Source organism: Myxocyprinus asiaticus, chromosome 22, assembly GCF_019703515.2.
Source record: "Myxocyprinus asiaticus isolate MX2 ecotype Aquarium Trade chromosome 22, UBuf_Myxa_2, whole genome shotgun sequence".
In the NCBI taxonomy this organism is placed as follows: domain Eukaryota; kingdom Metazoa; phylum Chordata; class Actinopteri; order Cypriniformes; family Catostomidae; genus Myxocyprinus; species Myxocyprinus asiaticus.
In genome coordinates this window covers 12,001,853-12,025,568 of record NC_059365.1, presented here as the reverse complement: position 1 = coordinate 12,025,568, position 23,716 = coordinate 12,001,853, and the positions used below count along the sequence as shown (strand labels likewise).

The window sequence follows — 23,716 nt, the reverse complement described above, 5'->3', positions numbered from 1 at the left end:
TACAGCTGAATTTTCATAAAAATCATATAATGCACACAGAAGATACGAGACACTTCCTGTTTCCCATTTTTGCCCTTAATTTATTGCCTCGCCATGGCAAAACTGTTCAATATATCAAAAATCTGTTCGCAATTTAGCATCTTCAATGTCTTGGCATAATATTGCCTAAATTTGACAATCACATGAATTCCCTTGGAGGAGTATTCAAAAGTTCAGGGCCTGCAAATTTGTTTTTATTTTTTTTTTAAAGCGCATTAAATCCAAAAATGGCCAACTTCCTGTTGAGTGTAGCTAATGACTGTAATTTTGAAAGTTGTCCAGCTTGATGAGAACAATATATGTAGCAAGTTTGGTGACCGTAGAATAAACTGACCCCACCACTTTTGTCAAAAGGTGGCGCTACAGAGCTTCCCAGCCATGCCCATGTGTTAACTTTTGCCCAGGCCTAATGGCCGACAACTCTGGTGTGTTTGCAAAATATCATGCAAATTCAAGCAAGTCAAGTCATGTTTATTTCTAAAGCGCATTTAAAAACAACCAGGGTTGCTGTACAATGGCATCTTAAAAGATAATAATAAAGCATAAAAGCAACAAAAAAAAAAGAGAAAATGGAGACATAGTCACATCATGGCATAGAATTACGGTAAGTTATAGGCCAAGGACAAGAAATATGTTTTAAGCATGTTTATTTTAAGAGTGTTCATCATGTCAGGTACCTCAAAACTAAGCAAATATACATAAAAAGGAATAATGACATTTAATGCGTTGCCATGGCAACACTATTTAAGATATCAAGAAACCTGGGGCCTGGGTAGCTCAGTGGTAAAATACGCTGGCTACCATCCCTGGAGTTCGTTAGCTTGCTAGTTTAAATCCCAGGGTGTGCTGAGTGACTCCAGCCAGGTCTCCTAAGCAGCCAAATTGGCCCGGTTGCTAGGGAGGGTAGAGTCACATGGGGTAAACTCCTCGTGGTATAATGTGGTTCCTTCTCGGTGGGGCGCGTGGTGAGTTGAGCGTGGTTGCCGCGGTGGATGGCGTGAAGCCTCCACACGCGCTATGTCTCCGTGGCAACGCGCTCAACAAGCCAAGTGATAAGATGTGCGGGTTGATGGTCTCAGACACGGAGGCAACTGGGATTCGTCCTCCGCCACCCGGACTGAGGCGAATCACTACGCGAACACGAGGACTTAAAAAGCACATTGGGAATTGGGCATTCCAAATTGGGAAAAAAAAAAATAATAAAAAAATAAAAAAAGATATCAAGAAACCCTTCATAATTTTAAATCTACACTGTCTTGACATATTCCAATAAAATTTTAAGCAATTCAGGTAAACATAAGAAGGATATTTCAAAGTCTGTTTAAAGTGTCACACTTCCTTAATAAAAATCTGTTCACAATTTAGCATCATCAATGAAGGCATGATGTCGCCCACATTTTGTACCTGTAACATGAATCTCCTTGGAGGAATATTTCAAATTCCAGAGCATGCATTTTTCAAACAATACAAAATGGCTGACTTCCTGTTGGGCAGAGCTTATGACTGTCAGTGCAAAAATTGTCCAGTTTTCTATATACAGTGTGTACAAAATTTGGTGACTGTAGCTACAGAGCCCCCGAACTTACCCATATTCTAGGTGGCGCTACAGAGCCCCCACTACACGGCCATGTATGAACTTTTGCCAAGCACTAATTGCTGACAACTCTGACGCATGTGTAAAATTTAATGAGTTTTTGAGCATGTTAAGTGCCCCAAAAGCCCCCGAAACCTTGGAAAAAAAATAAAATAATAATCCTTAGAAGAACAATAGGTTCTCCGCACTTTCAGTGCTTGCACCCTAATAATAATAATAATAATAATAATAATAATAATAATCCTTAGAAGAACAATAGGTTCTCCGCACTTTCAGTGCTTGGGCCCTAAATAATCCTTAGAAGAATAATAGGGTCTCCGCACTTTCAGTGCTTGCGCCCTAATAATAATAATAATAATAATAATAATCCTTAGAAGAACAATAGGGTCTCCGCACTTTCAGTGCTTGGGCCCTAAATAATCCTTAGAAGAACAATAGGGTCTCCGCACTGTCAGTGCTTGCGCCCTAATAATAATAATAATATTCCTTAGAAGAACTATAGGGTCTCTGCACTTTCAGTGCTTGGGCCCTAATAAATATGGCTTGACTCCTCGACCAAGATTTTCCTCCTTTCCACAACTGACTGCAAAATGGCATTATTGTCAGGCTCTATACTAAAATGGAATGCCCACTTTTCATGTTCAAATTCCTGATGGATAACATCCTCCCGCAAATTCCTGTTTTTTTTATTGTAACATCTGATATAGTTCTTAATAATTTATTCTTAAAAACTATATCTATGTTGTTGTACTGGTTCAGTTGAAGTATTTAAACTCAATGGATGAAATACAGTATAATCTTTACATAGTGACACCTAGCTGATAACCAGAGGTGGATAGAGTAGCCAAAAACTGTACTCAAGTAAAAGTACAATTACTTGAAAAAATTATTACTTAAGTAGAAGTAAAAGTAATGATGTAAGTAATTACATGAGTAAGAGTAAAAAAAGTATCCAATTAAAAGAATACACAAGTATTGAGTAACTAGTTACTTTCATATGTAACAGTGGACATTTACTCCCCAGTATTTCATTACGTAATACACATTACATCATTTAACGTGTTTCACAGAATAATAATAATAATAATTTACTAATAATACTAATTATTATTGCAAATTCTTTCATCATTCACCCTTATGTTGTTCCAATCCCAAATGACTTTCTTCCTTCAGTGCAACACAGTTAAAGAGATGTCAGACAGAATGTTCTCCTCAGTCACCATTTACTTTCACTGCATGTTTTTTTCCTCCATATTTTAAAAGGGAATGGTGTTGAGACTGTCATTCTCTAACATTCTCTGTAACATCTTTTGGGTTCCACAAAATACAGAAAGTCACTTGGGTTTGGAACAACATGAGGATGGGGAAATGATGACAGAACATGAATTTATGGCTGAACTATCACTTTAAGGATGCTTGTCAGATTTGGACAAATCTGTCAATTAGAAGAGAACTTTGGAAATCAGTTTCTAACGTGAACAATATTTCACAGGCCCAATCATATATAATGCTGAATTAAACAAAGCAAGATATGCTTTATTAATGGCTACCTTCCCTATTTCACAATTTTTAAAGTCCTCTTTGAATTTTTAGATCAGTGTAGTTACAGTATTTTCAGTGTAGAAAGAAATTAGATAATTAGTTCTGTACAGTAAGAGTAAACTGCACCGTATCTCTGTATGTGGAAGCGTGTTAGGCTTATTTAAGTTCAGAGCTTGTTTTATGTTGTCCATGAGAAAAATGCATTGCATTTGTCAAGCGTAAAGTTGCTGTGCTGTGTGCACACGCAGAGATGCACTCAAGTAATCACGCACGCACGTGATCGGCAAAGCAAAAGGCATTTACACCTAACGCAAATATTTACGTGGATTTATACAGGATGCACAGATATATTTCAGATAATGTATACTTAGAAACTGAGGTCATAAGAGCCCATAGTTACAGAATCACCTTGAAAATGACCACCACTACAACACAGACAAGCTCACATTATCACTATCGCCAAAACTCACCTTAACGAGTTTTCTTAAGTTGGAGCTGTAGTTCTAATCTTGAAATATCCGTCTTGGTGTAAAATAAAGGCATTGCCTGATGAAATAAATTGTTTGTTTTGAGCACTTGCTACAGTGGTGGACTCGAGTGACAAAGCGCAACTATAAAGTAAAAATCTCTTTCAAAAATTTCTCAATAAATTACGCATTTATTAAAACTTATTTAATTAAAACCAGTAATGCAACGAAAGAACGTCGGCCATTGTAATGAGGTAAAAGTAAAAAAAATTTCATTTGAAATTTACTTAAGAGTAAAAAGTACCCACTATTAAACCTTCTTTTAAAAGTACATTTTCTCCAGAAATGTACTCAAGTAAATGTAACAAAGTAAATGTACTGCGTTACTACCCACCTTTGCTGATAACTGAAATTTTCAAAAAAAGTCTGTGGCATTTCATTGAGGCCAAAGTATACTTTAGTTTTCCGTCCATCATCAGTTCGGTCATCAGCACAGTACACGTCTTTGCGCATTGACGGTGAATATGCCTGATATTGACTGGGCTAAAAGTGGATCCCAAAGCAGTCGTGTCCGCACGGGCTCGCGCTCAAAAGAGTATACCTTAAAAGGCTGATTGTAGGACTGGGCAATTTTAAGTTTTAAGAGTAATTGATTTTATCGGTTTTGCATAAAAATATTAGCAAACGCTATAGTTAGATACGTTGTTAATCCACCAAAGGCTGAATAAGGAAGAGAAAAAAATGTCATTGTGCTTGACTTCATGCCACCACCAATCTTATCTGCTGCAAATGTGCGCGTGCTCTTAATGAATGTAACAGGTTAACAACATGGAGACTGATATAAAAGACACCTGTAATATTTCCAGTACATTTGTACACTGATTGTAGCTCAACTTCATCCAACATGCACTTATATATCAGCTTTAGACCATAACTGGCCTCGGCGTTCTGCACATGTTGATGAACGATATCCTTTCTTTTCTTTAAATACCCATTAAAAAGCATTAGTTACATGATTATGGAATGTTGAAAGACTATAAATGGGAGAATCAAACATCCACCGCTGCTGCTTTTATCATGATGATTCAGATAAACTGCTAATTATTTCTTTGTTCTGTGACACGTTTCAAGCATACAGCATCTTTAGCCAATATTTGGCCAGCGATCATTTTGACAAACTTTGCGAGTTGAATTGTAATGATAAATAATTTAATATTGCTACGCTGCTCAGCGTGTACCGTTAGAGTGCGCCCCATGCCCTGGACTCTATCGTTAGCGGTTTATGATAATACATAAAAAAAAATTTTTAATTAGATTTTAATTGATTTTACATTTGCACTATGTTGACAATTTCCTGTGTGGTGTATTTGTTTTTAATTTTTTTTCATTTCAGTTTCATTTTTCTTGCACGCATATAATGAAAAGAACTTTGATTTCTCTAACCATGTTGCCTTGCATTCTAATAAAGAACATGTTATTTGAATCATTTCAAATTTTTGAGTTGAGTACATTTGAAAGTTGAAAAACTGAACCGTGAATAGTCCTTAAGATTTTGAGATTTTGTTTTTTGCCATATCGCCCAGCCCTAGCTAAGTGCACATGAAAAAAATAAAGAATACCCTAGCCTCTGGGCCACAAAATAGTGTTATGAAAAACTAAACAATAATACTAATGCTGAATAGCTGGTGGTTCTGGGTAGAAAAACAGTCAGTTAGTGGTTTAGTCACAGAGAGCAGGAACAGATGGTGAAACAGAAGAGAGGTTTCATCTTCAATTTACATGTGGGCTCAATTATCAGGCCTTTGTGGTATACAGGTTCTGAGTGGGAGTAGGGTTTGTTTGCGATTGCGCTCCAACCTGTGTGACATTTAGTGCTTGTAGCCAGCTTAAGAGAGAGCTGTTTCTCATCCTCCCTCTCTCTCATTCTCTCTCTCTCTCTCTCTCGCTCTCTCTTCTGCACACTATGCAGCAAACACGGTTGGCCTCAGGTCAGTGGTGGCACTTGGTTTCGCACGCTACATGGAATCAGTCCACACCCCTTTTGGTTTTTGTTTAGTCTTTTCTTCAGTGTGGCTGTCTCTCCGTCATGAATGAGGGTTTTAATTGAGCCAAACCCTCTGATTTATACTGACTCTGACTCAGACATTCAACCTGAAAGCTTTACTGAAATCATTCTCAGCCTCAAGATGGACGGTGCTTTCAAGCAGCTGCGAATAAGTAGCTTGTTTTATCTTTCTCTTCCTTGTCTGTCTCTCCTTTACTCCTTCCAGCACACACCCACTGAGTATTTTTAACTCTGCAAAACCAGTATCACAATGAGGACCTTTGGATTAGTGAAAATATAGTTTTCTGAAAGAAATAAATAAATAAAAATAGCTCCAAGAGCCTGTCTGAGAAATGTATGGATACTGCCACAGTGTTCGTGAAACACTGTACAAACTGGTAATAATTAGGACTTTTCTGGTCATTAAAAGGAGTAGTTATACCCAGAAATAGTGTTGTCACGGTACCAAAATTTCAGTAGTCGGTACCGATACCAGTGAAATTTCACAGTTCCCGATACCAATTTCGATACCACAGAAAAATGTGCTAATAAACACACTCCTTTAGCCTAAAGTTACATTTCAATGTAAAAAATAAATTAAAAGATATGCATTTTTAAGCAGGTCCCTACTGAAATCTGTTTTTTTTTTTTTTCACAAATCCTTTGTTCCTTTTTAAAAAAATTGTATTCCATGTTTTAAAGTTTAACCCTATAAAGCCTGAGCCCAAAATTCCCAAAATTCCATTCTGTGCCAGAATATGATATTCATATCCATATTACATTCGTATTCATATAACATCACACACCTGAACTGTATATACCATATTGAAAAGAAGAACTAGGGCTTTCAAATGATATAAATATATGTATGATTATTTAAGGCTAATCAACCTTTATCAGTAAGATTTCACACATCAATTTTTACAAAAATCTTCTCCGGCCACCATACTTCATCAGACAACTGCATTTTCAACCATTTTAATTACAAGCTAGAGGGAAACTTAGAGTGTATGAAATATACATAATTTTGTGGGCAGTGTAGAATAGCAGACAGATTAGAAATATAATCTATTGTTTAAAAGTTATGACTATTTTAGTGATTAGTGGGAAAACGGAATAAAACAAACATTTAGAATGTTAAGATACATTTCACATGACCACTCATCAAATACTCCTTTTGAGCACCTGTAATGATAAATTGAGATTGCATCTGAAATTGAAGGACACAAACACTGAAATATAAATTTTATGTGTTCAATAAAACACACACTTTATTTAATTTGAACATTAGAATTACACACGAATTACACAGCAAAACATACAAATTCAAACTTTCGAACTATCTACAGTAAATACATTTTTAATAAAGAGTGCAGGAACAGAATATATATAAATTCATAAATACTCAACAACTGCAATACCTGTGGAGAGAAGAGAGGGAGAAAAGAGGGGAGGGGGAGGACAACAACACCAGTAAACACAGCCCAGCCTAGGCCTCTTCACGAAACTGGTCACACTCCGCTCAGAGTTCCAAGACTGAAAACAGTTCCTATCGCGAACCAAGCAAAGTCTTTTGCCATTACATTCCGGCGCACAACAAGCTACTTCAGTTTTATTTTCAGTCCTACTTTTCTGATAGCATAGCCAACATCTCTTAGAGTACTCTTCAAATTTAGGGACATGGGCTATGTGGAGTGATAACGAAGGAGTGACTACAGGCTTTAGTGTATGCAAAGGGAAACTTGCGTGAATATCGATACCTCCCAGCTGACGAGACAGGTTTTCTCTGAAATCAATCTGGGTTAATTTCACCGGTCTACGCTTATCCCCTGGTGCCGCACGAATGTGTTGCCATTCCTTAAACAATATGAAACTATTGACGACGGCAATGTCTGTGAAGTGGAAAAAAAGAGTCTTCCACCACTTCTGAGTTTTGACCTATCAACACCGCCCATGTTTTTGTTATAATCGCTGATGACAGTGGGCTGGAGGGCTACTTCTTTTGTCCAGTCGCCATCATTTTTTACAAACCTAGTAATTTCGGTTGAGCCATTCGCATTGTGGAAATTGGAGAGGCATGTAACTGCACGCGTGTCCTTCCACTGAATTACAAGTATATTCCCCTCAATCCTACACCACCTCATATTCCCATGAGCTGTCTTGCGTTTCCATCTTTTGATGTCTTTAAATTCTGCAGGAAACAGTTTACGATTCACCCTGCATGTCCCACAGGCATTAGTTCCCATTTCTAACAACTTAACCATGAGAGCTGGGGACGTGTAAAAGTTGTCAAACCAAACATTGTGGCCCCGGTCTTTGAAAGGCTGCAGTAACGATTCAGCTACTTTGGTTGCCAAGTCAGTGACACGCCCATCATGACTACCTGTGTAAACATTAAAGTCGAGAGTAATCCTCGAGTCTGATGTTGCAATTACCCATAATTTAAAACCCCACCGAGTGGGCTTGCCATTCACGTATTGTTTAAATCCTGACTGAGCTTTAGACTTGACCATACGTTCATCTTTTGCGAGATTTTGGCTAGGCTGAAAGAGCTGCTGGCATTTTTGTTTGAGGTGGTCCATAAGATAACGCAACTTCCTAAGGTGATCCTGCTTATCCTCTGTGGTAGGGTCTACAAAATGTAGAGCTGCTAAAAGAGCCTTGTAGCGGTCACGCTACATAAATCCCCTCGCCCACGAGCCCTGAAGTGACTTGGTTCCCAAATGACGATGGGAATCAGGGAGAATTGAAAACCCCATGTAAATGAGCAACCCAAAAATTTTTACAATTCATCGGGGGTCACCTCCATCCAAGCTCTTTGGTAGCTGGAATATGATGGACAGTTTAGGACGAGCTCCCACCCCTGACGTTTTGTAAAGCTGCATATCTCAGCAACTACAGCCTGAGTAAACAACAGCATGAAAAAGTCAATTTCTCGCAACATATTGGAGGTTGACCGCACAATCTGACGCATGCTACCTAAGTCAATACCGAATGGATGGCTAGGCTTAAATGGGAGAGGTTTTGGTGCCTGTGAATCGATGTCAGAGTACGAGGGATAAGAAACAGAGTCAGGGAAGCGTTTACGCTTTCTAGCTGACTTGGGACCCGTGCGAGAATGGCTAGCCATACCCAAAATAATAAGAGTAACAGTGTTAGTGTTAATGTGAGTATCAGTCATATGAGAAATAGAAACAAAGAATATATACACATTCATACATACCCAGCTGATGGTCTTGGCTGGGGATCAGGTTCCATCTCCTCATAGTCCGGGTCTTCCTGCAGTAGTTCCTGGTCCAGCAGATCTTCCTCCTGTGTGCTCATGCCCTCATGAGCCATGTCCTCCTCTGCTGTGAACCTAAGCTCATCAGCAGTCAGCTCCCTCCTCCTCTTGAGGGTGCTGAGCAGGGAGCCATAGTCTCTATCCATCTCTACAACAGAAAAAAAGTACAACAATTGGTAGCCAGTAGTGTGTTCTTCACAAATCCATACACTGATTGCAGACTAACTAGAATGTCCAAATGCAGACAGCCCTCTCACACCTCCCTTGTGAACAGGAAGCTACACACAATCTAAAATCATGTCTGTGTGATGAATGGGTAAGGCTATCTGCTAAATTATAGAAAGATATCTACCATTTTTTTTATTACATGGGAAAATCAACAAGCTAGATAACTTATCTAACTAGCAGGCCAGTTTCCAGGCAGGTCTGAACAGCGTCTGCTCTCTGCCTCACATTACTTCAGGTGGATTTTTCACAAGCGACAAAATTGGCAAAAAAAGTTATTGATATTTAGTTAAAAATGTACATTGTATTGCTAGCTGATGTTTATTTAGCAAGTTTCACACAAACTGCCAAAAAAAGGTTGATATAAAAAGAGGCTCGCCGATGACGGCTACGTCAATTTTTCCAGAAATAAACCAGCTAGCGCTACTCCTACAAATAAATGCTTCGTAACTAAAAAGATTTGACTTTCACAAGCAACAAAATTGGCCAAAAATTATTGAAAAGTTATTGATATTTAGCTAAAAATGTAAACAGTATTGCTAGCTAATGTTTATTTAGCAAGTTTCACAGAAATTTGCTTAAAAATAGAGGCTAGCTGCCTGTCCAATGAACGCCAACGGTCACGTCAAATAACTAGCGTTACTCCTACGAATAAATGCTTCGTAACTAAAACGTTTTGACTTTCAATAGACAATATTGACAACACATGTTAAATAACTTGTCTTACCACTAAAGATTGCCTCAGTTTTCAATTTGAAGCAGTAAGTCCAACACTGGAGGTAATCTCCTGGCGTATACTCTCTGTCTCCACTCAGGCAAATGGAGGATGACGCTTATGATGATACATTTATTATTAACGCCCAGTAACCCATTAATTCATTAATAATTATTTTACTATACAGTTATAATATATTTCTGTTGCAATTTCTTCAATATCAGGCGTTTAGCTTTTATTATGAATCGTGCTTTTATTTTGACGTGTTTTTTTTTCTTCTATTTTTTATGGAAGTTTAAGTTATCCGGATAAACAGTCCGCTACATGGCCCATTGTGATCATTAAAGTGCAAATGCTGTGATTTAATTATATAACTTATATAAAAAAATAACGCTTTAGAGTGGATTAGTGCTCTGCTCTGTCATCTCTCATACAACGCGAATGATTCTCATAGTCTGTGGAGTTTCCAGTGTGTGAGTGGGCTGTTTCACACATTCATTAAAGCTCATGCAGCTCATAGAGACTAAGATTGCAGCATTTTGTGGTTTAATAATCATACTAGGACATATCATGATTTCAGTTTGATTAGTTGTGCACTTCAGTGTAAAAGGAGCAACAGAGCACATGCTCAAATAAGCGTGTTAGCATTTGAAAGCAGTCGTTTGTCAGTAAGGCAGTGTACGGGTACCGGATTGAGTCGATGCTTGGTACTACCGGTACTGTAGAATCACTGGTATTGTTACATCTTTTTTATTTTAGTACTGACTAGGTACCAAAGTACCAGTACTTTTGACAACACTACCCTGAAATCTACATTTGTGCTCTAATTTGAACTGCTCTGAACCTGAAGAAAGCAGCTTTTTATTACTACAATGCAAACAAAGAGGTCCTTTTAGCGTAATTGGACAGATGCATGCAGTTAATAGGCAATGGCATAAACCAGGGAGTTTCAAAGTCTTAGACATTTGACCCCCCTTTTGACAAAATTTGTTAGAATACATGTTTGTATTTAGCTGTTTATGTAGCCTACTGTATATTTGTGAAACTCGTATTATATGAGCCAGTCTCCGTCTCTATGTGAAACTGCACCTGTCACAAAACACATCAATCCAATGCATTTTGAACTCGTAATAATAGACATGTCGTGATTTTGTTCCATTTTTTTGGGGGGGGGGGGTATTTTCTACGTATGTGCCGCCACATGGAGTTCTGGAAAATCGTTTATCCATTCTAGATAAACTTGTGCAGGTAAGTTTTCCACTGAGGTGAAAGTCATAAGAAGAGATGTTCGTAGTTGATGGTTTATATTATTTTTTCACGTCTCTTACATCGTCAGCGATCATCAGCATATCATTATTACAATATAATTTAAGCATGTATTATGCTGCAGTTCCTAAAAAGGTTAACGGCCAAATGGAGTGTTGATTTCTTCAACTTTGGTCAATAGGTCTGCACGATATGGAGGAAAAATGCAATATGTGATGCGATAATCCTGTGATGACATCATCGGAGTATGACTACAGTCATTAAAGAGGGCAGTCTCTCTCTCTTATTTTGGTTCTCTCTCTTGCTTACTCTCTCACTGTCTCAGTTCAGTTCCTGTAGAGCAGAAATCTTGACAGTCAGCAGAAGTGGATAATGGATGTAAATCACCTCTGTGCTATAAGTGCTTTTGGGCACAAAGAGCAGGCAGCCTGAAACTCTTGAGTGCCATTGGGTTGACCTACTTTCCCTTCTGCATCACAGCTGGGCTGATCAGAGCTTACACTGTGTTTACACTGCAAGCCAGTGGCGCGACATGACAAAACTAGAATGGTAGGTGCTATCACACTAGGCACGTTTGCTGCGGTCCGATTCCGAGTGCGATTGTTCCTGGTGTCCCCTGCAGCGTTGGTCTGGTTTCACACTCACTTGATTCTATCGAACCCCCGGTCCATTTGCGTTCATTTTACGTCATCACAAACATGCATGGAGAACACAACGCGACTCATCATACTTTTTTTTTTTTTTGTTATTTTGGTGCCATTATGCACAGCAGAGTGAACGTCAACTGCGTATATGTGCGCTTCATGGTGTAACTCATCAGATGTCCAGGGGAAGGCGGCTTGCTGCTGCTCGCAAACAGCGTTTTTTGAGGAGACGGCTGATTGCAAGGAATTCATTTGCATCTTTGTTTACACTGCACGCTTACGCTCGTGTCCAAGGTGAAGTTATCGCCACTGTCATCTCCTATTATACCCTATAATTATAACCTGTAATGGTATTTATATATAGTATTTATAAGGTGTATAGATAGATAGATAGTCAGACAGACAGTATTTATAGTGTTGATTGGTGTCGTATAATGTTATAATACATACAGTATAATGTATAATGTTGATTAGTATACAGTATAATGTTGATTAGTGTCGATGACGACTAACAATGTCGTCATCGGCTAAAACACATGCGCAGGTTACTTCCTGAACGAGTGCGCACCCGAGTCTGAGTTGCTTTCACATTCACGCGAATCGCTCTACAGTTCCATTGCAACCAAACTCAGACCACCTCCTACAGGTAGTCTCGGGTTCGGTACCGCAGTGCGCTCCCCGGTCCGCATGACATTACCAATTTTTCATGCGAACTGTGCTCTGTTTCAAACTAAACTGCCAGTGTGAAAGCACCAGTTGGCTACACTGAAAGCACGCAAAGTCCTGGACTGCATGCCATTAGGAATCCTTAAAGGGATAGTTTACCCAAAAATGAAAATTCTCTCATCATTTACTCACCCTCATGCCATCATGTGTATGACTTTCTTTTTTCTGCTTGACACAGATGAAAGATTTTTAGAAGAATATTTCAGCTCTGTAGGTCCTCACAATGCAAGTGAATTGGTACCAAAATTTTGAAGCTCCAAAAGGACATAAAGGCAGCATGAAAGTAATCCATACGACTCGATATGATAGGTGTGGGTGTGAAACAGATCAAGTCATTTTTTACTATAAATTATCCTCCCTGCCCAGTAGGTGGCGATATGCACAAAGAATGCAAATCACCAAAAACAAAAGAAGAATGTGAAAGTGGAGATTGATAGAAAAAAATTACTTAAATATTGATCTGTTTCTCACCCACATCAATCATATTGCTTATGAAAATATGGATCACTGGAGGCTTATGGATTTTATTTTTTTTATGCTGCCGTTTGGAGCTTCAACATTTTGGTACCCATTCACTTGCCTTGTGAGGACCTACAGAGCTGAAATATTCTTCTAAAAGTCTTTGTGTCCAGGAGAAGAAAGAAAGTTGTACACATCTGGGATGGCATGAGGGCGAGTAAATAATTAGAGAATTTTCATTTTTGGGTGAACTATCCCTTTAAGGGTGGTCACACAATGCTTTGAGCACACAAAAAAATTTCATACAATGCAACGGATTAGGATATGATGTCATGCAAGAGGGCTTCTGGTTTTATTAAATAATATATCACAAATTATTTTATTTTCAAAATTTACTTAACATGTACTGTATATGTAGAATTTTTGCATCATGCTTTTTAAGTAAATTCAACTTATGTACATTTTATGTCAGCATAACTAGAAAACCTTTGTTAGATATACACAAATGTTTCGGTTCATTCAACTTTATTTAAAAAAAAAAAAATGTTGTTTCTTTTTCACCCAATTTGGAATGCCCAATTCCCAGTGCGCTTTTAAGTCCTCGTGGTCGCGTAGTGATTCACCTCAATCTGGGTGGCGGAGGACGAATCCCAGTTGCCTCCGTATCTGAGACCATCAACCCGCGCATCTTATCACGTGGCTTGTTGAGCGCGCTGCCATGGAGACATAGCGCATGTGGAGGCTTCATGCCATCCACCGCGGCATCTGCGCTCAACTCACCACGCGCCCCACCGAGAATGAACCACATTATAGCGACCATGAGGAGGTTACCCCATGTGACTCTGCCCTCCCTAGCAACTGGGCCAATTTGGTTGCTTAGGAGACCTGGCTGGAGTCACTCAGCACGCCCTGGGATTCGAACTAGCGAACTCCAGGGTTGGTAGCCAGCGGTTTTTTTTACCACTGAGCTACCCAGGCCCCCTCATTCAACTTTATTAACTTAAAAAGGTATGTCACATGAATAAGATTTAACAACTAATAGCACATTGTTTCAAATTAACTTTAATATTGTTATTTCTACTTAATTTAATTGACTGAAAACATAATAATGACTGAGGTCAGTCATTAAACAAATGATTCCCCAAAGAAGTGCAGATAAAGCTACGCATATTCACATGCACAAGGAAAAAGTACATGGATTGAACAGGATCCAAACTCACCAAAGGGAACACTAATCACCCTGATGGTGACTTTACACAAAACAACTTATTACAGTAAAACAACATCACAATAATACTAAAAATAGCTAGAATTTCTATGAATTTATAATAACAATTAATGAAATGCCTAATAAAGTTCCTTTTGACTATACAAGCATGCTTAAATGAAATCTTATGGGTATACCGCACAACCTCAGTTCTGTACTTGATCGTTTGAGTTAGTAGTACTTAAAAACTTAATTTTATGGATTTGTAAGGATGGAATGGTTGGAATGGTCCAATGTGGATGGACTGGTTGCAGTGTGACCTACATTATATTTTTTTTTCCAAACTTGATGAGTCATCTGTGCAAAAAGGGGAAGAAAAAATATTCATGGAACAATTATTGCACCTTGATAATTTAATTTTTTAGAATTATTGTTTTAAAATGCAAAATCTTTGGGTAGCTTGATTCACAAAGGCAGTTCTCAAAATATATTCAAGGCTTTAAAAAGCTTGTGAAAAGCAACGGTGGCATGCTTTACTTCCTCTTTCTGTTTTCATGTGTTTCTCCTCAGGGTAAGAGCCATTTCCCTTTTTTATAGCTGCTTTTGCACTCAGTCCGATCCTGGGAGGCTCAAGAATGAGCTTTTTAGGATAAGAATGAGGCATTTCTGTCAAATAAACTGTTGATTATGACTCCTTGACTGTTGCAAAATGTCATTTGGGCCATTTAACGTATAATGAACTTATTAAAGCAAATATGCTAATCCAAAGTGTCACAGAGAAAATGTTGCCCCTATAACAGATTGAATGTGAGTTTTCCAGCCCTCTGTGTGGTGTTTGGAGGGCTCTTTTGCTGTGGTCAGAAGGTAGCAGGGTGGTGGTAACTGAATGATAATTTTTGTGGTCTTCAATTGCGGTCTATTAATACTGCAGGTAAAAAGCAAACCAAGAGAGTAGGATTTTAGTCACAGGTATCACCTAGTTGTTTTCCTGCCTAACTCATTTTTTCCCCCATCACAAGTTCAGGTTGTTGTATTCTATTTAATAAAATGTTTTTCCTGCAGCAATCTAATGTATCTCCACCTTCATAACAATAACCCTGAACCCTCCCATTATTTGGCATTCTGTTCACAATGCTCAGGTTATCACTCGGTCAGCTTGTTTTGTGTGTGTGTGTGTGTATGTGTGTGTGTGTGTGTATGACAATATACAGATGCATCATGTAATGTGTTATACTTGACACAGCTTTTAATGTCACCTATTGAACAAACAATAATGAATGCTAGCAAAAATATGATTTATTTTTTAAGTGTTAGAGAACATTGACCTTGAAACTATATGTGATTAAATTTAACGGCAAGCATGTATGCACAAGTCGCTTAGATTATAGCTCTTTATAACACTAGCTCCTGTTTATGTGATGATAAAAGAAGTATGTTCTTTTTAAAAGGCAATGAAGTACATTCCAGTCACAACAAGTAGCCTAGTAGGAATGAAGTTGTCATATGAGCTTTTCACGTTACCTGGGTCAGCGTCTTTATTTTAACCCAGGTTAAAAGAATAGTTCACTTAAAAATGAATATTCTTTTATAATTTACACACCCTAATGCTGTTTAAAACCTGTATTACTTTTTCTGTTGTTGAACACAAAAGGAGATGTTACACTGTAAAATCAAATTAGCAGACCTTGGCTTTTTAAGGCAATTGGTTTGCATGCTTTTTTAAAGTAAACTTACTTATTTGGCTCAAGAAAACTGAACTTAATTTTTTAAGTAACAACTAGTTACAAGTAAACTTATCTGTGATTAAAGTATCATTGTTTTTATTTAAATTGAGTTATAGAACATCTTTATAATGGAAATTATGACTGGAATCTCGGTTAGCCATATTGCACATTGGATTCTCCTCAGTACTTCTTAGTGCACATAAATTTGCACTTTTATAAAGTACAATTGAGAAAGAAGAATGGCTTAAATTTAACAGCTCCAAGTTCACCTGAGGTAATGCTAATCATAACCCTATTGTGACTTAGCACATATCGCAACTATCAACGAGCTAATAAAACAACAATAGTCATAAGAATTAAAACTACATACTTTTTTAAATATCTTTTTTTTTTTTTTTTTTTACATAAGAACACTTGTTTTGACAAAACATACATATTTAAGTCTAGCACAAAGGTTTATGGGTATTCTACACAGCTGCAATATTGTACTTGATCATTTTGAGTTAGTAGTACTCAAAGCCAAATTTTAAAGAACATATATATTTGAGTTATGATTCCAAAATGGGACATTTCAAGTAATGTTTAATTAGGACTACTAAAATGTTTTTAATTAAAAACTTTAGGGTTTAGAGGGTAATGGTAACTTAATTAAAACTAGTAAGAATAGTAAAAAAAATAAGCTAAAGTTGAGTAAACTAGTTCTTTTACAATTTGAGAAATATTAGTGACAGCCCCACTCACCATTCAGTTTCATTGTATGGAAAAAAAGATGCAATGAAAGTGAATGATGACTGAATCTAACATACAGCCGTACATCCCCTATTGTGTCATACGTATTTGGAACCACATGAGGGTGAGTACCCGGGGTTTTCACATGTACAGATTGAAATCTTGAAAAGTGACTACCCAGGATTCATTACTACCCCAAGGTAAAGTATGAACAGTGTGAAACATATGACAAGATGACCCAGAATTATGTTAACCCAGGGTTAAGATTTACCGAGTTAACAAGTGTGAAAAGCCCAGTACTTTGAATATTATGTACTGTAAGTCAGTGAGCCCTACATTTGTCAATTTCTCTTTTAAGCTTGCTGATGCAGTCAGAAGAGCTCTCTGCAGTTAATTGGCTTTGCCAAATCCAGTACTGTATATTGTTCTATATGCTTTGTTCTGTGTATATTATTTCTTATTCACCATCTTTAGTTCAGGCCAGTTCTGAAAGCATTGTCGAAAGCCAGATTTTTCACATACAAGCTAGACTCACAGTTGTGTCCATGAAATTGTAGCCAGTGTAGTTTTCTACATATTTTAATTGTCTAGTTAAACTGACAAACAGGCTCAAAAACGTGCAGCTGCACTGCACAGTGTATTAAGTTACACTGCCAGCTACTGAATGAAAGTTGTTAAAGTAGATCTTATCTGTTATTGGAGTTGAACAGATTTGTGATGTCTAAAGAGGATATGCAACTTCTCTTTCCTCCTTTTTGCTCTGCTTCACTTGATGGCTTTGCATGCAAGCCATTGCTTTTATTACACTGTAAAGGCCCTTTCTCTCACTCTTTCTCTCACCCTGAATGCTTGAGTAGGCGTTGCAAATGTAGCTTCTTGAAGCCAGTGTGGAGGTGGACCATTGCTTAATACACAAGTTGCATGCAGCAGTCGCCACCTGGTGGCTAATCTGACATACTCTATTTTGTTTCGTAATCATTGGCGTAGGAGCATAAATACTGTGATAAAGATAGATGGATTCCATCGAAAATGAAATGAGAACTTGCCTCGCAGCTTTTGTGGATTAGTTTGAACTACTGGACTCTGAACAACTCAAGTAAAAGGAAATATGTTTATGTGTTTTCATGTATCCGTTTTGTGTGTTTCAGTCTTGCAGTGAGACCTGAAAATCATACTGCCACACCCTCAACTGTAGGAAAGTCTGGCACCGCCACACACAAGATCTGTTTGGTGTGCTCCGATGAAGCTTCAGGCTGCCATTATGGAGTCCTCACCTGTGGAAGCTGCAAGGTCTTCTTTAAGAGAGCAGTTGAAGGTGAAGAAGACTTAGCACACCAAAATGAAAACTCTGTAATCATTTACTCCCTCTCATGTCCTTCCAAACCTGTATGACTTACTTTCAGATCACCCACCATCTTTTCACTCAAAAGTTTCATAAAAGTAGTCCATGCAGCTCGTGTTTCATTTTTTTCAAGTCTTCTGAAGACAGGGGGCCTGGGTAGCTCAGTGGTAAAATACACTGGCTACCACTCCTGGAGTTCGCTAGTTAGAATCCCAGGGCATGCTGAGTGACTCCAGCCGGGTCTCCTAAGCAGCCAAATTGGCCTGGTTACTAGGGAGGGTAGAGTCACATGGGGTAACCTCCTCGTGGTCTCTATAATGTGGTTCGTTTTCAGTGGGGCGTGTGGTGAGTTGAGCGCAGATGCCGCTGTGGATGGCGTGAAGCCTCCACACGTGCTGTGTCTCCGTGGCAATGCGCTCAACAAGCCACGTGATAAGATGCGCGAGTTGATGGTCTCGGACGTGGAGGCAACTGGGATTCATCCTACAGTTTTGGTGAGAAACAACTTGAATTTAAGTGGTTTTTCAGCAAAGATCTTTACATTTAAATTCTGTGTTGTTTTGCATCATATGCCTTTAAAAAGCTTGTAGAAATCTAACTAAAATATCTGTTTGTGCCTGACTAGATATAATATTCTCTGCCCTTCTTTACCTGATTCTTTAGAATTTAGGGACAGGATGCTTCTTGCTTGATCTGACTTCTTATTGCATGTCTCTTTTCCTGCGACTCATACTATGAGTCATTCGTTTGTGAAAACGCCTTTTTTACTGTGGGTGTTGAAATGTATCCCTGCAATATTACTCTAATGCAGACAAATAGCTTGAATATGATTTTAAAATAGCTAGCGTATATTTTTAAATGCCTCCCATAGTGAATGAAAATAAGCATTGTGGTAATTTAGGAGCTGGAGTACACCATAAGCCACTGCTGCGGTTTAACTTTGAGCTTTGAGTGTCAGAATTGACCTTATCAAACGGACATACACGCAAGGAAAAAGAGATCTCTGCAGTACCTGAAATGATTTACTTTCGTAATGCATGTTCCTGGTCTTATTGTGCATAAATCATCCATGCACATTATTCCAAAGAAAGAAATGTTTCTATTTATAAGTGTTCATCAAATTGTAATAACTCTGAAACAAGTTTCATTTTCGGCTGACGCCCTTAGGCTGGAAATAACCAATTGTCAAAGTGTTTTCTGCTACTGTTGTAGGTAATGCAGCCCTCTTGAAATCTTGGCAGTAGTTATTGTAAGTTTATGTTGTTTACTGTTTAGGTAAAAAAATTTACGGCAATACTAGCAAATGACAATAGATTTGAAAAAGAAGCATTACCTTTGGAATATGTCGAGATGCTCTTAAGGGTGAACTTGACCTTCAGCTTCCATGTTCAGGTGTCAAAAATCCTCCTAAAAAATGGGTTTTACCCAGAAATACATCACTTAACAGGAGCAAATTGGTTGTGAATATAGTTTAATGTTGACTTTATACACTTGGCAAAAATGTAGCATATATGCTATATAAAATGCTATAATTTCTATAATAAAATCTAAATAGTAAAAAATATTTAAAAAAATAAATCAAATAAAATCAGGTTTTTAGGACAGTGTTTGACAGCATCTATGGAGCAGTACATGATGATGGACTCCTGAGACATACTGTCTAATTCACACTAAACTTAACTCTCATAGGGCAACACAATTATCTGTGTGCTGGAAGGAACGATTGCATCATTGACAAAATCCGCCGGAAGAACTGCCCTGCTTGTCGTTTCCGCAAATGTCTCATGGCAGGCATGAACCTGGAGGGTAAGTTGAGAAATTTTGCAGTTATTATGTAATTATACCAGTGTGTCCCTAAAAGTCAGTCCAATCTCTAAATGTCAAATCAAATCAAGGTATGAATTTATAAACTTTATTAAACTTTCCTTATCCACTTGTAGCCCGTAAGACCAAGAAAGGCCGTCAGCTTAGCAAGGTAGTTTATCAGGAAACGGTTCCTGAGCATAAACTCCCTCCACTGCCCGAAGCCCGGGCACTGGTGCCCAAACCCATGCCTCAGCTAGTGCCTACCATGTTGTCTCTACTGAAGGCCATCGAGCCAGACACCATCTACGCAGGATATGACAGCACCCTACCTGACACTTCCACCCGCCTTATGACCACTCTGAACAGACTGGGTGGCCGGCAAGTCATCTCCGCTGTCAAATGGGCCAAAGCTCTGCCAGGTACAACATGGAATTTCTAAACAAGGGTGCTCTGAAGGGCTGTGTTTTCAAGTGAGATGTGGCTCTCTAGTGTGCTAGCAGGTCAGGTTTAGATATTTGATACTATCTCTTCTGGAGATACACTAAGAATTAATAGTCAAAACATGTAAAGTTGCAGAATCTGAGGTTTGGCATTAAAATTAAAATAGAGAATTTTATTATTATTTAGTACTGCCCTGCAGAAGCTGCATAACAGATATTTAAGTACAGTGGCAAGACAAAGTATGTGAGACCTTTGGAATTAGCTGATTTCTGCATTAATTGGTCATAAAATGTGATCTCATCTTCATCAAAGTCATAAGTATAGACAAACACAAGCTAGCAACACAAACAGTTATAATCTTTCATAAACATTCACAGTGCTGTGGACAAAGTAAGTGAACCCTTGGATTTAATAACTGGTCGATCTTCCTTTGGCAGCAATAACCTCAACCAAGCGTTTCCGGTAGTTGCGGATTAGACCTGCCCAAGGTTCAGAAGAAATTTTGGACCATTCTTCCTTACAGAACTGCTTCAGCTCTGCCATATTCGTATGATGTCTGGTGTGAATGGCTCTCTTGAGGTCATTCCACGGCATCTCTATTGGGTTATGGTCTTGGCTCTGACTGGGCCACTCCAAAAGATGAATTTTTTTTTTTTTTTTTTTTATTAAGCCATTCTGTAGTGGATTTACTTCTATGTTTTGGGTCATAGTCCTGCTGCATCACCCAACTTCTACTGAGCTTCAGCTGGCGCACAGCCACCCTGACATTATCCTGTAGTAGTATATCTTGATAAACTTGGGAATTCATTTTTCCCTCGATGATGGCAAGTGGTCCAGGCCCCAAAGCAGCCCCAAATCATGATGCTCCCACCACTGCACCTCACTGTTGGGATGATGTTTTCATGTTGGTATGAGGTGCCCTTTTTACACCATACGTAGTGCTGTGTTTTCTTCCCAAACAATTTAACCTTAGTTTCATCAGTCCACAAAACATTTTCCCTGCAGCGTTGTGGAGTGTCAAGGTGGTCTTTGGCAAACTTAAGGCGCACAGCAATGTTTTAGTTGGAAAGTAGCGGCTTCCTTTGCGGTGTCCTGCCATGGACACCATGCCTGTTCAATGTTTATCGTATAGCAGACTCATGAACAGAGATGTTAACCAGTTACAATGACTCCTTCAAGTCTTCAGCGGTCACTCTAGGGTTCTTTTTACCTCATTGAGCATTCTGCGGTGTGCCCTTTGAGTCATCTTGGTTGGACGGCCACTTCTAGAGAGAGTAGCCACAGTACTAAATCGTCTCCATTTATAGACAGTTTGTCTAACTGTGGACAGATGAACATCTAAGCTCTTCAAGATAACTTTGTAACACTTTCCAGCCATATGCGAAGCAACAATTCTTGATCATAGGTCTTCTGAGATCACTTTTTTTGTGAGGCAAGGTCCACGTCAGCAGATGCTTCTTGTGAATAGCAAACTCAGAATGTTTGAGTGTTTTTTATAAGTCAAAGTAGCTCTAACCCACACCTCCAATCTCGTTTCATTAAGTGAATGCCAGGTTTGCCAACTCCTGACTCTAATTAGCTTTTGTTGACGTCATTAGCCTAGGGGTTCACATACTTTTTCCAACCTCCACTGTGAAGGTTTGAATGATGTTTTCAATATGTACAAGAGCAATACAACAATTTGTGTGTTAATAGTTAAAACAGGTTGTGTTTGTTCATTATTGTAACTTAGATGAATATCAAACCAGATGTTAAGACATATTTATACATAAATGCAGGTAATTCCAAAGGGTTCACATACTTTTTCTTGCCACTGTATATTCCATAAGACAAAATAATTAGTGAAATTACCCAAATTGTCCTTTTTTTTTTTTTTTTTTTTTTTTTTAGATGATGTTACTGTCAGCACAGAAAGTGTTTTGCAACAGAACATGCTAAAAGAAAACCTCTGTTTTACTCTTCACTTTTAGGCTTCAGAAACCTTCACCTGGATGATCAGATGACCCTCCTGCAGTGCTCCTGGCTGTTTCTCATGTCTTTTGGTTTAGGCTGGAGATCATACCAGCAGTGTAATGGAAATGTGTTGTGTTTTGCTCCAGACCTGGTGATTAATCAGTATGTATCTCATTTAACAGTCCATCAGCTTTACCAACCCTCTTCACTTTTGGCAATTTGACTTCCCACATAACTCCAAATAATAAATGAAACCAAGTAAATGGTTCACACATGAGTGAAGAAGCTCTGTATGTGTCTACAGAGAGAGGATGAAGCTGCCGTACATGACTGATCAGTGTGAACAGATGCTGAAGATCTCCAGTGAGTTTGTCAGGCTGCAAGTTTCAAATGAGGAGTACCTGTGCATGAAAGTCCTTCTGCTGCTGAGCACAGGTGAGCTCCTTTAGAAGCCACTGATGCCTGTAAGTTATTGGCAAAATAATTCTATATACAATGTCAGTTTGACAAGAATCCAGATGAATGGCCTCAATCAGTCAGATTCAGTTTGTGTATTCTTGGAGCGATAATTGTGTCAAATGAGCTTAGTCACAAAGCAATATAATAGTTTCAGGGGAACAACGTTTTACAGGGAAGGATGACAGAACCTTTTTATGTGCTTTTTTTATGTGGTTTTTCAGTGCCAAAGGATGGTTTGAAGAGCCAGTCAGTGTTTGATGAGCTACGAATGTCCTACATTAAAGAATTGGGCAAGGCCATTGTGAAGAGAGAGGAGAACTCCAGCCAGAACTGGCAAAGATTCTATCAGCTAACTAAGCTACTGGACTCCATGCATGATGTAATAAATTCTGTCCAAAATAAAGCACATACAACTGTCTTTTCAAAGCATAAATGTTAATTTTAGGTTTAAAGACACCATGAAATCAAAACAGACCCTATATACTTTCTTAAAGGGGTCATGACATGAGGAATAACATTTTCCTTGATCTTTTGACATAAGAGGTCACTGTACTATAAAAACATACTGTAAGTTTCAGAACTCAAAACTTCCTCCTCACTGCAAAAACAGCATTTGTTGAAACCAAGCTGCCAAAACGACTCGTTCTCTATTTCCTCCACATTGTGATGTCACACTGTGGAAGACATTTGCATTTGACCGCCTCCACATCAACGCCTACTTTACCTTTAATCACTTCCGTAGCCCACCCAGTAACAGTGAGATGGCAAGTAGAGAGAGCAGGCAGAGACTATTTAGCAGAGACGGGCCACTCCCATTAAAATGAATGGGAGAGATTGGAACGCTTAACGGTTGTAGAGAGGAAGTCCTCTTTTTACAGGTAAAAGAGCCAATCACCTTTTAGATCGCCTTTCAATTAACTCGACAACGCGCATGTGCTTTAGCCATACAAACCGGAATTTTTTTATTTTTTTTGGCATAATCTTGAGGTAAAGAAGTACAATTTATGATTCCAGTGTTGTCAGATGTCACTGCTGATTTAAAATATGTTCT

The 23,716-nt window shown here is 38.5% G+C and overlaps 1 protein-coding gene across 1 annotated transcript in view; it reads left to right on the top strand.

Moving 5' to 3' along the window:
- The window catches only part of nr3c1 (nuclear receptor subfamily 3, group C, member 1 (glucocorticoid receptor)), a 34,793-nt gene that overhangs the window by 7,809 nt on the left and 3,268 nt on the right, over window positions 1-23,716 (top strand). Inside the window, exons 3-8 of the mRNA XM_051649227.1 lie at window positions 17,813-17,979; window positions 19,696-19,812; window positions 19,947-20,231; window positions 22,224-22,368; window positions 22,511-22,641; window positions 22,887-23,044. Of these exons, the coding sequence (XP_051505187.1) occupies window positions 17,813-17,979; window positions 19,696-19,812; window positions 19,947-20,231; window positions 22,224-22,368; window positions 22,511-22,641; window positions 22,887-23,044 (1,003 nt within the window). The remainder of the gene's footprint in view (window positions 1-17,812; window positions 17,980-19,695; window positions 19,813-19,946; window positions 20,232-22,223; window positions 22,369-22,510; window positions 22,642-22,886; window positions 23,045-23,716) is intronic.